We start from the raw sequence: 17,380 nt of genomic DNA, 5'->3' as shown, positions 1-17,380 counted from the left end.
TAATTTGAGTACAGGCAAGATTTAAATTGAGCAGTAAGTTATAGGCTATTAGAATGTAATTTTTGAGTAGGATAACTTTTGATAGGAGGAATTCTAGACTTTAAAAAAAAAGGGAAAATGGAAAAGCATCATAAAGTACCTTTTAAAGTTACCTTTTATGGGCTGTTGATTAACTTAAAATAACTGCTTGCCTTTTCACTGTATAAATACATATTTTAAGGAAAAAAAATAGCTAAGTAATAATGGCCAAAATTTATTATTGAATCTTTCTTAAAATTTTAAACTAATTTTCAGAGAGAAGAGAAAACTTATTCAGTAAATAACCTTCCTCCAGATAGACCAGGAAGTCCATTTTCTGTTTGTTCTCTAATTAAACAGGCAACCAGGTAAGTGCTTCACATTCAACTGAATCAAGTGTTATGTGTCTGAGAAACCTGATACATTTTCTAGTGGTTAGGATAAGATTAAGAATTGGTAGGTACAGTGGAAATGTCTTTAGTAAAATCTGTCAACTTTTCTGGTCTCATCATTTATAAAATAAAGTGATCACAATGTCATTATAAGAGTACTTCTTGGCACTTCCCTGGTGGTCCAGTGGCTACCACGCTCCCAATGCAGGGGGGCCCAGGTTCGATCCCTGGTCAGGGAACTAGATCCCACGTGTTGCAACTAAGAGTTCGCATGCCACAACTAAAAGATCCTGCATGCCGCAGCTAAAGATCCCACATACCACAACGAAAATCCCGTGTGCCACAACTAAGACCTGGCACAGCCAAATAAATAAATAAAGATTAAAACAACAACAACAGCAACAACAAAAAACCCAATTATTAAAAAAAAAAAGTACTTCTGGCTTTGATTTGAAGTTAAATATGGAGAAACATCCGCATATGACAAGCAACTGCTGGAAGGAAATAAGTGCCTTTTCTCTAGGTAAGTGTGGCATCATTATTGTTCCTTGGAATCAAGTTGAAGATTTGATGATACATTTGAATTTTCATACTTCTTTATTATCCTAGGAGTAATGACAATTTCTGAGAATGAACAGAAGGTGAACTGTAGTTTGGTTCTTTGGTTCCTATGTTTTTTAATTCATTAATCAGTCTGTGGCACTGAGAGGAATGAAAGTGGATTGTTGAATTAAATTATTTGTTTTATAAACTTATGTTTAAGCAACTTCTAAAGTAGATTTGAAGGAGCAGAACTGGTTATTTGATTTTCTAGGGACAGTTGATTCACATCCCCACCACTCTTAGACTATGCTAAACCTTTCAGGTGCTGTGAATCTGTCACTTCTTAAAAGGGAGCAAATTCTGAAACTCCTCTCCATTTCATTGCTAAAAATTAGAGGAATAACCTTAACTATGTAAGATTAGCACAAAGGGAAGCAACAGTAGTAGTTCCCTTCTAGGGGCTTAAGGAAGAAAGAGGTCCAAACATATTTTTGTGGAAATGAGTTACTTGCCTAAAATGTTGTATAGCAGTGAGAATGGGTTGCTAGAATTGGAAAATGACATTATTTGCAAATGTTTAAGTAGTATTTTTCTTGTTCACAGAATTCTTCAGCATTGTGCCAAGATGAAGCTTTCTTTAAGCCATAACTATCATATATGCTGCTGGAAAATGGTATCTTAAATTATTTGAAAAGCAAGAAATTTTTAATTGCTTTATTATTTGTATACATACGTATAAGTTCAAATTACTTTCATCTAAGTCATGTGAGAAAGTCTTTGTAATATTAATACTGGTTTATTTTAAAAATCCATTTAAGATAAACACTGCAAAATTGGGCTTTTATGTTATACTTTTACTGTATATAGTTTGTTGTTTCTTTTTTCTTAGAGGGGGAGGGCAGGGGAATTGATTGGATTTGAAGTATGTGAAAACATAGTTATTTTGAAACATATTACAGTATTCATTCTATTTCCATAACTGTAAAAGTAAATTTTTTTTAATGCTGACTTGGAGGAAGTGATTCTCAGACCTTGATTTCTTATCTATACTGCTTTGATTATAAACCTATATGTTGCTGTAGTTCCTAATCTTTGTCTGTTTTCTGTGTAAAGTTCAGCAGAATGGTGACTTTCCAAAAGTATTAGTACTTAATCTGCTTACAATAGACTCTTTTGGGTAGCCACTTCTGGAAAAGTCAAAACATCCATAAGGATTCTACAATATTCAACTTCTGAATGAGAATCTGAAGTTGCCTCAGTGTTCATTAATCATGTCAATCTTATTAGTGGATAACTCTCTTTCCTGCTATTTTTATTTTCTGGTTTTAGGTACCTGGGATAAATGATAGCAATATACTGCCTTTGCTTTTGAGAGAATCGTTCATACCCAACGTGGGAAGATTTCTTGCATACTCTGATGACAAAGTACATGCTGTCTTTTTAGATGGCATTACTCTAACCCTGAATTGGAATTTCAGCTCTCTTATTGAAAAGAGACAGGTAATTATACTTCAGACTGAAATCTATTTTTTATTTATTTATTTTTAATCTGTGGAAATAGTACAAAGAAAATGAAGTACCACAGTATCTCTATTTTTTGAAGTATAAAATCTGTCAAGAGGCTTTACTGATCTCATTGGATTTCCTAGCAGAAATCAGAAAGGTGTGACAAATCGTCATTTTTATAAAGGTAACTCATTATAGAGAGAGGGACTAGTATTTTTGTGCTTTTGATAATTATCTATATAAGGGTGGTGGTTAAATAATACCCATATCCCATGTAAAATAAAACTTTTAAGTTAGTCAAAATAAAGTTTTAATGATTCATCTACTTCTTATTTTTTTTTTTTTTTACTGAAAATTAATTAAAAAGAAGGTTTTGTTTTTCAGTTCTAGAATACTAAAACTTACCTTTCCTCCTTGCTTCTTAAGGTAAATCGAGGTCTCAGTTTAGGTTGGTGTAAGTTAACTTTTCCTGATGGACAAAATCAGTTAATTCAGATTCAACACCCTGGACCATATGAAAGGTACTGGAAAGCAGTTAAAAAAATAATTTCATGTTAGTAAACAACTTCCTTTTAGACAGAGAGGAAGCATAAAAACATTATTTAAATGTTGTATATATTTTTAGTTTTTCCATGTGGAAAATGTGCATAAAGTCATTTCAGTGGGTTTCAGTAGCTGCATTGTTTTTGTTTTTGTTTTTTTGGCCACACCACGTGGCTTGTGGGATCTTAGTTCCCGACTGGGGATCGAACTCGCGTCCCCTGTAGTGGAAGCGCGGAGTCTTAACCACTGGACCTCCAGGGAATTCCTCAGCAGGTTTCAGCGTTTACGGTTATATTGGTCTCTAGCATAACTAAATAGATCAGGTCAGCTTTAATCATTTCCATTTGTATTCTAGTGATTTTTCAAAATAAATGTGTTATAGATATAACTGGCTTGCTGTGGAGGTTGGACTGTGGTCAGCTGTGTTAACCAGTTAACTAATTATTCCCCTAACCAATTTAAACTAAGGCTTACAGCCACAAATAACTAAACTTATGTATATTTCTGTAAAGTGAAATAAAACAAACTAGCTAATGATTATTCTTAAAATGGAGAAGATTCTTGAAATCAGCTTTTTATGAATATGCTTTTTCTCTTTTGGCTTATGTAATTTGTTATTATAATCATTCTCCTTGTGATGTTCTTGACATGTTAGTGATTTTACTTGAGGATGGTCACAAAACAATTGCTTTTTTTTTTTTTTTTTTTTTAACAATTGCTTTTTTTACCTCTTGAATTTATTTTTCTGTTGGGATTTATTGCATTTTGGTATAAATGCTCCAACATTCATTGCTAGTTTGAATAATTTGCCTCAAAAGATAGTGTCTATTTAGCAAACATTAACTATTTATATCAGCCAGTCACTCCAAATCATTCATTTTATTGAACTTGATACTTGTTTTGTGTGTTTGATGAGTTATATGTAATTCTGGATGTGTGTGTGTGCATTAATAGGTGTGTTCTGGTTTAAATTTTAGAAAGCAAATGCTCACTTAGTCTTGTGTGTAAAGACATTTTCATGATAAAATTTAATGAAATTCATTTTACTTTGAAAAACTAAAAGGAGAATTTAGACATTTGAACTTTGAATGAAATCCAAGTGTTAACCTGTGTTCTGATTCTTATATCTCATCTTTATTAATCATGAATGTGAGTAAATCATTTTATTCCTGATGAGTGAGAAAAACTTGCTTTTCTTTTTCCAATGAAAACGATTTAAAAAATTGCCCTACTTTAGAATTTTTTCTTTATTCTTTTTTCCCAAACCATCTTAATGATTTTTCCAATTTTTAAATACTTTTATAAATATTCCACAAGTTCGTTTTTCAAATATCTGTCTTAATGTATTCGATCTAGATATGTGACAACAGTAATATCATGGTGCAGAAGACTGACCCAGACTAGTCAGAAAGAAGTGCCTACACATCCTTCATCTTCTGTTCCGGAAGAAAACTGGTATTTGTATTTATTTTAAACTTAATCTGTGTAGAAGAGCCAAGTAATCCTCAAAAATTAAAATGTTAAAAGGTAAACTGACTCTTTTTCCCAAAAAAACTTTCTCTTAGTTAAATATATTTAACTCCCATGATGTTTTGATAGCTTAAATCTTGAAAATAATTTATCTTTAATTGGCTATCTCATTTATTACATTTCATCATAGTGTATTTCATCTGAGGATTTGAAAACTTCATATCAAAGTGGGTGACTCTTTTTGTGTAATAAATTCATCCTGAAAACTTTATGGAAAAATTTAGAGGATATATATTTTTTTAATCTTAGTAATATTAAAGGAAATAAAATGTTGACTAACATAAGCTTTCAGAAAAAGTTTATTTTTAAATAATTTCTATTATATTAATTGCCTCCCCCAAATTAATCGATAAATCCTCAAATAAAGCAAGATTTCAGTCCCTCCTGTGTGCCCTTCAGTGTGTAGGGGACTAGAACTGGGCTTCGAAGGAATATTTAGGGAAATTAAGACATTTTAGGGAGGAAGCAAGGGCAGAGGTAAAAAAGGGTATTTTGGCTTGTGGAGATAGTAAGAAGTTAGTTTTTATGGAGCAGACACTTATCTGCTTGGGTGTAGTGTGACTTTGATGGATAGGAATAGACCTTGTAATCAATAGAGGAATTCAGACTTCATAGAATTACAAGTTCCTATATGGAAAAATGACAGGAAGAAAGAGCCTTAGGAAGGTTAGTGTCACTGCAAGAGTATAATCTAATTATATTGGAAAAGAAGGATATCAGGAACAATTTAGGAAGCTTTAAATTAAAGTAAGTTGTAAGAGGACTTACCTGGTGGTCCAGCTGTTAAGACTCCGAACTCTCAATGCAGGGGGCCCAGATTGGATCCCTGGTCAGGGAACTAGATCCCACATGCCGTAACTAAGAGCCCACATGCTGCAACTAAAGATCCTGCGTGCCACAACTAAGACCTGGCACAGCCAAATAAATAAATAAAAAGAATAAAGTAAGCTGTAAGGTGTCTTAGTGCATGGTGCATGGTGAAAAAAATATAGAAACAATAAGCTTGATTCTTATCACCTTTTCCTAAGTTACTTAGAGAACGAGGTACAATCAAATCAGTAGATGTTATTTGAATATCCAGATATCTTAAGGATTCAGCTTTCCAGGTCCCTCTCTTCAGCTACAGTTTGGGAGCAGAAAAGTTGCCTTAATAGCTAGCAAAAAACATAGTTGGTAAGAAAGGGAAATTGTACATGGCTATAAAATTGGTTACTTCATCATTGCTCAGCTGGCAAAGTTTGTAAAATGCTAGCCTTTTTACATGCGAGCTTAGAAGAGGATAACTGTCAAGACAAACTGAGAAGTGAGGGCGTAAGGGAAGTACAGATTGGTGAAAGCAGCTATGGGTGGAAGCAATGCAGAGCGGAGGGGAGGCAAAGGAATTGAGGAGCGGGGAGGGGAGATACAGCACTTGAACAGCTCCATTCCCCTCCCGAAGCCTAAGACATCTCCACTGTGATTCTTGTTTTCTTGTCAAAGTGGATAGGTTGAAGGGAGAGAAGAGATCGCATAATAAACAGCTACCTAAATTGTATTTCAATATTTTATTTCCAACTCACCTTATATTATTAGCTTACTCGTTCAACTTTTTAATAGGGATGCTTGTCAAAAAATAGTACAGGAGATATTTCATAAGACGTTGGTTTATCATATGAGTGACAGCATTAAAGGTAGTTTGTATGGTTCTGGGTGTACCCAGAAAATGTGTCTCATGTTTAAAAAAGGCGGGGGGAGTGTGTTTTGCAATTACGAAGAGTCGGCGGGTTTTGGAATAAGTCACATCCAGGTTTTTACTACAGATGCTTAAAATGATGAAAGATCTCTTTTATTCTCCATTCATTGGCTGGAGTACAAGGAAAGAGTGCAGGCTGATGAGGTGCATGTGGTCCATTGCGTGTGGTCCATTGTCTGCCAGTAAAGCAGACAAGTCGTATACCCTATTGTGAGCTGTGAAAAGACTATTCTAGTGACTTGAATGAAGAGATGTTTGCATGAATGTCCTCATTAATTTTGCAGAGCTAGTCCAGTTACACTATTTTCTAGTTGTGTGCCACTGCTCATACTTCATCTAGTGATGAGGGAAAACACAAAGAACACACACATAAGAGGTTCTGCTGGATTTGTGTACATTTAGCCTTCTATCCCATACCAGTTGCCCCAATATCTGTTTCTATGGAACATGGTAAGGGCTAATGTTCATATATTAACCCTTCAAGTCAAGAAGAGAATGTTTAGTATACTGTGCTTAAGAAAACAATGAATTGATTAGGTAGTCTATTCCAGAAGAAATTTAATAGAAAATAGTTATTATGTTTTCACACCTAATTCAATCGTATAAAAAGTTGGCCCTGGAGACCATCCATTCCCTGAGAGTTCCATATAAATGAGGTCTTACTATATGTGTAAGATCCCTTCTCCTCCAAAGAAACTATCTAGGTATGAAGATCAGAAAATTAAATAGTTCAAGAGAAAGCATTACAAAGAAGTTTATGATTAATTAACATACTGCTGTAGGAATTCTAAGGAGAGAGTATTTCTTTCATAGAAGTGATGAGATTTTAGTAGGTTTTTAAAGTTTTGTAAACCTTGAGGAGGAAAGTAGAAGATATGCCACGTCAGTACTGAGTTGTAGCAGGAAGGCCCATTACCTTCAAACCTCAATACTTAATTCAAAAGTCCTGGAGGTGGAGGACTTTAATTCACTTGCCTTACTCATGAAAGGCACTCAGTAAGTATCAGTTGAGTCAAGGTGATTTGTTGCTAAATAAAGCCAATATAAAGAGAATTCTTAACCTCTAGGTTCTTATGTCAAAAATTCTAACCTTTACGGAAAAAAAATTAAGTATGCTTATTTGAAATATTGTGAATATAAAAGAATCAGACAACTAGCATGAGTTTTTTTTTTGCACAGGTCTGTGGCTTCTGAACTTGAAAAGATACAGAAGTTTAACTGTATCCTTTAAACAGAATGTATTGTCCTGCATAATTTCTCCCTTTCCATTGTAGGCTTAATTCATGACTCTGTACTTTATATTAATCCATACTTATATATTACAGAGCTTTATTGAATAATATTTAAGATTGTAATTTAAGATGTATCTTGTCTGTAGGAGGTACATCATGTTAGCATTTGTACTCTTCATTGGGTTTAACTCAGCAAAGGACAATGAACTAGGGTTAAGATATCCTATGGAGACTTTCACACTTATATAATTATATTCTAAATTATAACTGGGAACTATCTCTGACTTCTTTCTTTTTTAAAATTTGTAGGATTTTTATATACTATTATTTGTAAAAAATTTCAGCTTTATTGAGGTGTAATTGAAAAAATTATAAGATACTTAAATAGTACATCATAGTGACCTGACACACATACACATTGTGAAAGGATCACCCTATCTTGTTAATTAACACATATATCACTTCACATATCTATCTTCCTCCTCTCCTCTATCTCACCACCCCTCCCGGGGGAGGGGGGGTGAGAACATCTGATTTCCACCCTCCCAACGAACCTCAGTCATACAACACAGTATTATCAACTACAGTCACCATGTTATACATTAGATCCTCAGACCTTATTCATCTTATAGCTGAAAGTTCATATGCTTTTACCAACCTCTCCCTCTTTCTCCACCCCCAGCCCCTGGCAACCACCAGTCTACATTCTGTTTCCATGAGTTTGACTTTTTAAAAAATTCCACATATGAGTGACACCATGTAGTATTTGTCTGTCTCTGTCTAGCTTAGTTCACTAAGCAAAATGCCCTCAAGGTCCATCCGTGTTGTTGCAAATGGCATGATTTCCTTCTTACTCATGGCTGAGTGGTATTCCATTGTGTGTATGTATATGTACCACATCTTCTTATCTATTCATCCAACAGTGGACACAGGTTGTCTCCATATCTTGGCTATCATGAATAATGCTGCAGTGAACATAAGAGTACAGCTATCTCTTCAATAGACTGTTTTCATTTCTTTTGGATATATACCCAGAAGTAAGATTGCTGGATCATATGGTAGTTCTATTTGTAATTTTTTGAGGAAACTTCCATACTGTTTTCCACAGTGGCTGTACTAATTTATATTTCTACCAAGGTACACAAGGGTTCTCTTTTCTCCACATCCTTACCAACACTTGTTATGTCTTATCTTCTTGATGATAGCCATTCTAACAGGTGTGAGGTGATATCTCATTGGTTTTGATTTGCATTTCCCATGATGATTAGTGATGTTGAGCACCTTTTCATGTACCTGTTGGCCATCTGTATGTCTTTGGAAAAATACCTATTCAGTTCCTTTGCTCATTTTTTAATCAAATTGTTTTTTTTGTTGTTTTTTTTTTGCTATTGAGTTGTATGAGTTGTTTGAATATCTTGGATATTAACCTCTTATCAGATATATAATTTGCAAATATTTTCTTCCATTCCATAGGTTGCCTTTTCATTTTGTTGAAGGTGTTCTTTGCTGTGCAAAAGCTTTTTAGTTTGACAAGTACTGCTTGTTTATTTTTGCTTTTGTTTTCTTTGCTTTTGGTGTCAAAAAGTCATTGCCAAGACTGATGTCAAGGAGTTTATTACACCCTATGTTTTCTTCTAGGGGTTTTATGGTCTCAGGTCTTACATTCAAGTCTTTAATCCATTTTGAGTTGATTTTTGTGTATGGTGTAAGGTAGAGGTCCAGTTTTCCCAACATCGTTTATTGAAGAGTCTATCCTTTCTCCATTGTGTATTTTTGACTGTTTGTTGTAAATTAATTGACCATTACATACATACGTGACTTTATTTCTGGACTCTTTATTCTGTTCCATTGATCTATATTTCTGGTTTTTGCTAATGTCATACTGCTTTGATTACTATAGTTTGAAATCAGAAAACTTCCAGCGTTGTTCTTCTTTCTCAAGTTTGCTTTGGCTATTTGAGGTCTTTTTTGGTTCCATACAAATTTCAGTACTGTTTGTTCTATTTCTGTGAAAAATGCCATTGGAATTTTGTATTGTTCAATACATTGAATATTGTATTGAATCTGTAGATTGCTTTGCGTAGTATGGACATTTTAACAATATTAATTCTTCCAATTCATGAGTACAGAATACCTTTCCATTTATTTGTGTCTTCTTCTGTTTCATCTAATGTCTTATAGTTTTCAATGTACAGATCTTTCACCTTTTTGCTTAAATTTATTCCTAGGTATTTTATTCTTTTTGATGTAATTGTAAATGGAATTGTTTTCCTAATTTCTTTTTCTGATAATTCATTATTTATTTATTTTTATAAATTTATTTATTTTATTTATTTATTTTTGGCTGTGTTGGGTCTTTGTTGCTGCGCACGGACTTTCTCTAGTTGCGTCAAGCGGGGGCTGCTCTTTGTTGCGGTGTGCGGGCTTCTTGCTGCAGTGGCTTCTCTTGTTGCAGAGCGCGGGCTCTAGGAGCGCAGGCTTCAGTAGTTGTGGCACGTGCGCTCAGTAGTTGTGGCTCATGGGCTCTAGAGCGCAGGCTCAGTAGTTGTGGTACATGGGCTTAGTTGCTCCACGGCATGTGGGATCTTCCCAAACCAGGGCTCGAACCCGTGTACCCTGCATTGGCAGGCGGATTCTTAACCACTGCGCCACCAGGGAAGCCCAGATAATTCATTATTAATGTATAGAAATGCAGCTTATTTTTTTATATTGATTTTGTATCCTGCAACTTTACTAAATTTATTAGCTCTACCAGGTTTTTGGTGGAGACTTTAGCAGAGTCTATATATAATATCATATCATCTGCAAATAGAGACAGCTTTACTTCTTCCCTTCTGATTTGTATGCCTTTCATTTCTTCTTTTTTTTTTTTTTTTTGGTCTAATTGCTCTGGCTGGGACTTCCAGTACTATATTGAATAAAAGGGGTTGAGAGTGAGCATTACTGTCTTGTTTCTTATTTTAGAAGAAAAGCTTTCAGCTTTTCACTGTTGAATATGATATTAGCTGTGGGCTAATCACATATGGCCTTTATTATGTTGAGGTATGTTCCCTCTATACCCAGTTTGTTGAGTGTTTTTCTGCATCTATTGACATATGATTTCTATCCTTCATTTTGTTAATGTGGTGTACCACATTAATTTTCATATGTTTAACCATCCTTGTATCCCTGGAATAAATCCCGCTTGATCATGGTGTATGACCATTTTAATATATTGTTGAATTTGGTTTGCTAATGTTTTGTTGAGGACTTTTGCATCTATGTTCATCAGAGATATTGGCCTGTAATTTTCTTTCCTTGTAGTGTCCTTATCTGGTTCTGGTTGTCAGGGTAACCCTGGCCTCGTAAAATTAGTTTTGAAGTATTCTCTCCTCTTCCATTTTTTGGAAGAGTTTGAGAAGGATTGGTATTAATTCTTGTTTAAATATTTAGTAGAATTCACCAATGAAACCATTTGTGTTGGGAGGTATTTGATTATTGATTCAATTTCCTTACTAGTAATCAGTCTGGATTCAGTATGTTTCTAGGAATCTATCCATTTCTTTTAGGTTGTCCAATATGTTGGCCTATAATTGTTCATAGTAGTCTCTTATGATCCTTTGTATTGTGTGGTATTGGTTGTGATTTCTCCTCTTTCATTTCTAATTTTATTTGTTTGAGTTCTCTTTTTTTCTTGATAAGTCTAGCTAAAGGTTTGTCTATTTTATCTTTGTAAAAAAACCCAGCTCTTTGTTTCATTGATATTTTCTTTTGTGTATAAACTCCTTCCAGGGAGATAGCAGCAACCTTGAATAGGCCAGAGAAAGAATGTGGAGATATCATCTGCCAGCCTCCTGAGTCTCCAGGGAGGATCACATTCAGCCCCTAGGCACCTGCTAAATTAGAAGCTTTTAAAGTATGCAAATAGCCCTCTTTGAGGGAAAGACTGGGAGATGGGTGTTTCTGTCTGCTCAGAGCTAGGAGTTTTAGGGGCCTGTCCCACACTTGGAAGTCTTAAAAGTTGGAGCATTAGATCTTGGGTCAAACCCTTTACTCCTCAGGGAGAAGCTGGGAATTGTGAGTTCCCCCCTATTGTGCTAAGGGTGGGGTTTATAGTGAAAGTGTGTCTCAACCTTTCTTACCCATTTAATTGTGGATGTTTTCTTATTCACTCAGTGTATAGGAGTCACTCGGGTAGTTCCTGGATTTCTGACAGTGAGAATTTCTCCGTGTGTAGCTGTAGATTCAGTGTCACATTTGTGGGAGGAGGTGAGTTCAGGAACCTCCTAAATCACCAGCTTGGACTGGACTCTTACTTCTTTTTCTTATTAAACCTTTTGTTCTGTACATTCCTATCCCACTCATCTAAATTTCTTTTATCCTGTTATTTTTCCATAATCCTATTCAAATAATAAAGTAGCTCTGCAACAGAGGACAGATTCTTTTCACTCAAGATGTTTTAAGTTAAAAATACCCTACACAGATTGTTTATATTCCTCTCACCCCTACTTTGGTTCCCTTTTATTCCCATATCACTTCTTCATTTAAAGAAATGTTACTGAGGTTTTAATTCTTTTATTTCCTCCCTGTCACCAAACTTCCATCCAAATACAGACATACATACTCTCTTTTCCTTTCCCCCTCTTATAGTCTTAACTAGTTTCTTCATCTATAAGGGATAGACTTGATAAATTCTGAAGTCCCAACTCTATTATGAATCCAAGAGATCTTCCTTCCAATGGAGAAATAATATTTTAATATGAAGGCTAGGCTTTCTGAATTAAAAACAATTATAATGAAAAATATAGGGAAAAACTCCTTAACTAAGCAACTTAGTATTATTGGAGAACAGTGGTGTCCTAAGCCAGATTTCTAACAAGAAAAATGAACAGTCTTTGGATCACTGTAAACCAGAATCTTCAGAAACCTTGCTAAAAGAAGTTAATGAAAAGAGTGTATCAGTGGCATTGAAAAAAACCTCTGAAATCCTTCAGGATATTGACTGTCTTCTATCAAACTCTAAAAGGTGAAATATGGAATTATTACAATATATTATTAAACCTTGAGGATGTTATTTCAAGTGACTGGTAAAAAATTACTAGAAAGCCAAGAAATTATATATATGACTTCTGTACAATGATTATATGAGAAATGACATTTAACTTTGGAGGTATTTTACCTAACTTGTAAATTTTAAAATATGTATTTTATTAATAAAGAACTATTTTAAAAATTTGAACAATTTCTTATCTCAGATTTGAGAAAAAATTTTATAAAACTGTAGTTGTTGCTGTTTTGTCTTGTGGAGTCATTCACTATTAATCGTTTTTTTCATTTTACTTATGCAGAATTGTGTACATTGATCATTTGCTATGTAGTCTCTCTACTCCAAGTATTTTTCAGTAGAACCATGAAAAGAGAATTAGATCTTAAAAAAACAAAACAAAAAACCTTAATGTGGGCAATATTGCTTCAAGCTAAGAATTGAGCACTTTAGCTAAGACTAAATTTTATCTGGACTATCTCATGTACCAGATATTTTCATTTGTTTTGAACATCTCCAAAGATTTATGCTACGAAGTTTATGAAACCAAAAGAGGAATGAGCTCACCAAAAGTGCTATGTATTACACCTGTCTCTTGGGAAAGAACAAAGCCATACATCTAAAAAGACTTAAAGATTATACCAGATATAATCATCAGAAATGTTCAAATTTACTTATGATTTCTTGAAAAGACCAGTCTCTTCACATAAAAGAGAAGAAGCAACAGAGGAAACAACGAGAAAAATAGAGCAAAGCAAGCAGAGTGTAGTAGGTTAGGAGAGGTAATGTAAGCAATTTGAATGGGCACAATGCTCTCTTTAGCTCCTCTCACAATGGGCTCCCTGCCACCTTCAGGTCTCAGCACAAATATCCCTTCCTCAGAGGGGCCTCCCGCAGTTACTATTACATCACCATGTTTACTTCCTTTAGAGCACATATTTCAATCATCCACCTTCTTTGTGGTCTATATCCTCCACTAGAACTTGAGCTCCATAAAGTTATTTTATAGTCTTATCACCAAGCATAGTGCCTGGCATATTGAGAGCACTCAGTATGTACTGTGTAATGAACAGTCCCTTTGGGCAGTAGACTGTCCACAGAGAAAATAACTAAGTTCTGTTTTGGTTGCAGGAAACCACCTATGTTGTCCCTGAATAACTCTAGAAAGCCTAGACTGTAAGAAATGTACCCATGCTGCCATAAGGATAATGCCAAACTGTTACTGCATTCAGACAGAAAAAATTTGTTCTTAACGTGACTAAAAGCACCCAATATTGTGGTTAATGTGTTCAGTAATATTTTTAATAAGCTTTTAAGCTGTGCAGGTAAAATATGTATAATTTCCTCCCTCAGTTGAGTCTTTCCCGTTGGCTAAGAACCAAGAGTGTGACAAGCAATGAAAAGTTCTGTAACAGAAACTAAGCCACACTTTAAGGTTCCGTGAAAGACCTAGAAGTTTGCTTGAGATTGAAGATTCGGATTTTCTGTGGTCTCCTTCAACTATGTACTTACTATAATCCCATTGCCGCCCCTGCATTACATCCAACACTTGTTTTGAGAAGCCAGGTAGGAAGGAGAAAGAAATTTTCCTCTTTGAGCCGCCGCTTTTCGCCCAATGCTTACTAGAGCCACATGTCAAGCTCGATGTATCCTTGGTGCTCACAGAGCAGCCACCACTCCGAGGCAGGGAGTCGGGATGGGAACTGGCCACAGACCCACTAAACAAGCTGCACCTTGTCAGTCCAGTTAATCAGAGTCAAGCTACCCTTTATGTTGTCTCTTTTCTCGACTCTTGGGCATGCAGTAGTCATGATGAAGCGTTCTAGCCTTCTCACTGCTGTCCACAAGAAAAAGCTGCCCCCAATGTCCACCGCACAGCGGCAAAGAGTAATTATCAAGAGCTCCCCAAGGGGGCGGCGGAGCGCCACAGCGGAGCGTCAGGTCGGCCAAGCCGTCCGGTCTTGCGGAGTGAAAAACTCTCTCCTACGCCCACCCTAAAGGATCCCGTGCAGGAAGTCGGAAACATCGCTACATCTCCGGGACAGCCGGCGGCACCGCTGCGCAGAAGCCCGCGCGTCCCATATTCGGTGAGGTTAATTCGCGTCCCCGGCTTCCCGCCGCCGCGTGGGTGCGCTGTGGACGGCGCCGGCTAAGCCGAGAATGAATCCTCAGGGTCGAGAGAGGGGAACCAACAAGGCACTTTTCACTTCCCACCCGTCGTCCCAAATGTGTCCTTTTGGGGAGCACGACGGTAAGGGAACTCGAGGTACCCAACCCCTCGGCTTAAGAGCCCTCAAGCCGCGTTCCTGGCGGCTCAGAGTAGGACCAGTATCCCGGCGTCCTCTCGGCCGGCGTCGCGGGTTGGAGCCGCTCAGGCCCGCAGCCGGCGTCTCTATGGTACCGACAGAAGCGGGTGTAGAGGGGCGGGGCCGCCGTTCGCGCGGCTGGCTTGCTTCAGCTGGGGGAGCAGACGGTGGGGGCGGCTGATCCTCAGCGAGGGACCGGGCGGGAGGGGGACTGTATGGACGCCGCGAAACTGCGTCCTGAGGTGGCAGGCCGGAGGCGGGGACCACCTGAACCTGAAGTCTAGAAGATCCAGGTTCCCGATGGGGAAGGCGTGAAGGGGCGGCAGTCGCGTGGGACCCGAGAGCAGGCGGGGTGTGCTCGACAGACACTGGCCGGTGTCTCCGGGATCTGCGCGATCCCTGCACTGCCCTCCTGCTTCGTCGCGCCTTATAGATCCCATGGGCGTCAAGCCCTCGCCTAGGCTTCGCGCCCCTGGCGTTTCCCTGGCTCTGGGCGGGGTGCCGGGGATCTTGCCAGAGTTGCCCGTTGCCACCTTACCAGCCACGTGGGCCCTTAAGGCGCCCAGGCTCCCGGGAGGCGTGATTGTGGAGATTGTAACTTGTTCCCTTCCCTGCAGACGCCAGGGCTTTCCACCTATTTTCTTAATCGACATTTTAAAAATTATTGAATCATGCCAACTTTAGGAAAGAATGACTTTGGGAATTTGCTAAGGCTTGAAACATGTTGAAATTCAGAATCGCATGTATTTGTAATGGTCATGGGAAAGAAACATTTTATATGCAGGTTACGAAAAGTATCCGTGAAAGAGAGCAAGATTTGTGTTTCCTTTCTTTGCAAATTAGCTGAATTAGATTTGGCATCTGCTTTGAGTACCATAGCATTAAAGAAAGTAAATATATATTAAGTTTCACAGCAACTACAGTTCATTGAAGAGGACTTATTTGTAAAGCATAATAAAGGCAGTTTTCGGATTTTAGACGGTGCTTTTTCCTCAGGTTTTTGTAAATATTTGTGATGGGGTTTGGAGGGGGAGAAGGGGGTGAAGCAGAAAAGGACATTTCTGTTGGGAATTTGCTACCTCTTATTTTTTTGGTATAAATAACGTCAGAGATTATTAACAAACAATGCACAACAGTGTGTAAAGTAACTGGCTAAGTATGTGTTTGTCGAGTTAAGGAAAGGGAGGATTACTACTAGGTATACTTTTTGAAGACCCCGTAGTTGATGGCATAGTACTCTTATGGGAATGGTGCGTGGCAGAGTTTGGCCATTGCCGAAAATGGCTCCCGCAAGTCCTAGAGAGATATTTATGATCTGGGTAACTGGCTGTTATGGCCGAAATCATTCCAAATAATATCTTCAGTTCACAGGCTGAGGATTGCTAACCTGCTTACCCCCTGTATTAGTATAATGAAATAGTAAACACCTCGAGCACAGTAACTTCATGCATGACAAGTTTAAGAAAATTATAATTACTGCTCTTAATGAACTTGCCCAACAAAAGTGAATATGTAAAATAAAGCTATTTTACAGTTTAAGAGGTTCTGGAGTCCATTCTATTTATGCGGGAGGAGCAGGAAGTGGAAAAAGGAAGCAGAGAGAAGAAAAATGGGACACTTAGGTGTTCTAGTCAGAGACAATAAATAAGAGGAAGTGCACCTATTAAATTACTTTCTCATACTCAGAATCTACTCTAAATATCTACACCAGTAGTTGGAGTGGAATAGATGTCGGAACTGTGTGTTTCTGGGACCATAATTATACCTTTCTTGAAAAGAGAAACTACTGTTTTAGCTATCCATGCTGCATAACAAATTACTGTACCCCAAAACTTAGAGGCTTAAAACAGTAAACAGTTATTATCTCACTGTACCTTTGGGCCAGAACTTTTGGAAGAGGCTTAGCTGGATGGTCCTGCTCAGGGTCTCATGAAGTTGTAGTCCAGATGTTGGCAGTGCTGCAGGCATCTGCAGGCTTGACTAGGGCTGAAAGGATCTGCTTCTGAGTTCGCTCAGGTGAGCTTTTTGTTCCTCTCTCATCAAGCAAGCTGTTTAAACTTTCCATTTAAAATGCATTTTGTGCTGCCCCATTATGTGTATCTGTTCCTATTCATAAACTACTACAGTATATAGACATTTGGAAAACAGTAAGTTTTTCTTTTTCACGTCGCTTTAAATTTGGATCATCATTTAAATACTTTAAGTGATCTTTTCATGTTTCACTTTGATCATGACACTTCATTAGCTACTCGATCCTTTTTGTATCTGAACTCATCGAGTAAGACATAAAGTGAGTACATTTAAATATATTTAGTGATGACAAAAATTGTTTAGTGAGTAAAAGAAGATGGATGTAATGAAATGGCTTTATAGAGACATCATGCAATTTGCAATTAGGTGGATAATGACTTTTTGTCTGCTTTCTAGGATGAGGCTTGACAATAAATTTGCAATTAAATGCATATAGAAGCATAGTTTGAGCGGCAGAAGAGCTTTTCTGTTAGGCCTCTGTGTATAATGTGCCCAGCCTACGTTCTCCTCACACTCATCCACCT

General features: G+C 37.2%; 2 protein-coding genes across 2 annotated transcripts in view; both read left to right on the top strand.

Moving 5' to 3' along the window:
• C4H5orf34 (chromosome 4 C5orf34 homolog) overlaps positions 1 to 12,505 on the top strand; it is a 32,792-nt gene extending 20,287 nt beyond the window's left edge. Inside the window, exons 7-13 of the mRNA XM_061187760.1 lie at positions 295 to 386; positions 1,557 to 1,626; positions 2,283 to 2,453; positions 2,886 to 2,980; positions 4,359 to 4,457; positions 7,444 to 7,484; positions 12,312 to 12,505. Of these exons, the coding sequence (XP_061043743.1) occupies positions 295 to 386; positions 1,557 to 1,626; positions 2,283 to 2,453; positions 2,886 to 2,980; positions 4,359 to 4,457; positions 7,444 to 7,484; positions 12,312 to 12,505 (762 nt within the window). The remainder of the gene's footprint in view (positions 1 to 294; positions 387 to 1,556; positions 1,627 to 2,282; positions 2,454 to 2,885; positions 2,981 to 4,358; positions 4,458 to 7,443; positions 7,485 to 12,311) is intronic.
• Positions 12,506 to 14,437: 1,932 nt separating this feature from the next.
• TMEM267 (transmembrane protein 267) overlaps positions 14,438 to 17,380 on the top strand; it is a 31,847-nt gene continuing 28,904 nt past the window's right edge. Inside the window, exon 1 of the mRNA XM_061187759.1 lies at positions 14,438 to 14,606. The gene's annotated coding sequence lies outside the window, so the exon portion shown is untranslated. The remainder of the gene's footprint in view (positions 14,607 to 17,380) is intronic.

Source organism: Eubalaena glacialis, chromosome 4 (genome assembly GCF_028564815.1).
Source record: "Eubalaena glacialis isolate mEubGla1 chromosome 4, mEubGla1.1.hap2.+ XY, whole genome shotgun sequence".
Classification (NCBI taxonomy): domain Eukaryota; kingdom Metazoa; phylum Chordata; class Mammalia; order Artiodactyla; family Balaenidae; genus Eubalaena; species Eubalaena glacialis.
The sequence above is the reverse complement of the archived record's forward strand: the minus strand, read 5'-3'. Positions and strand labels throughout refer to the sequence as shown.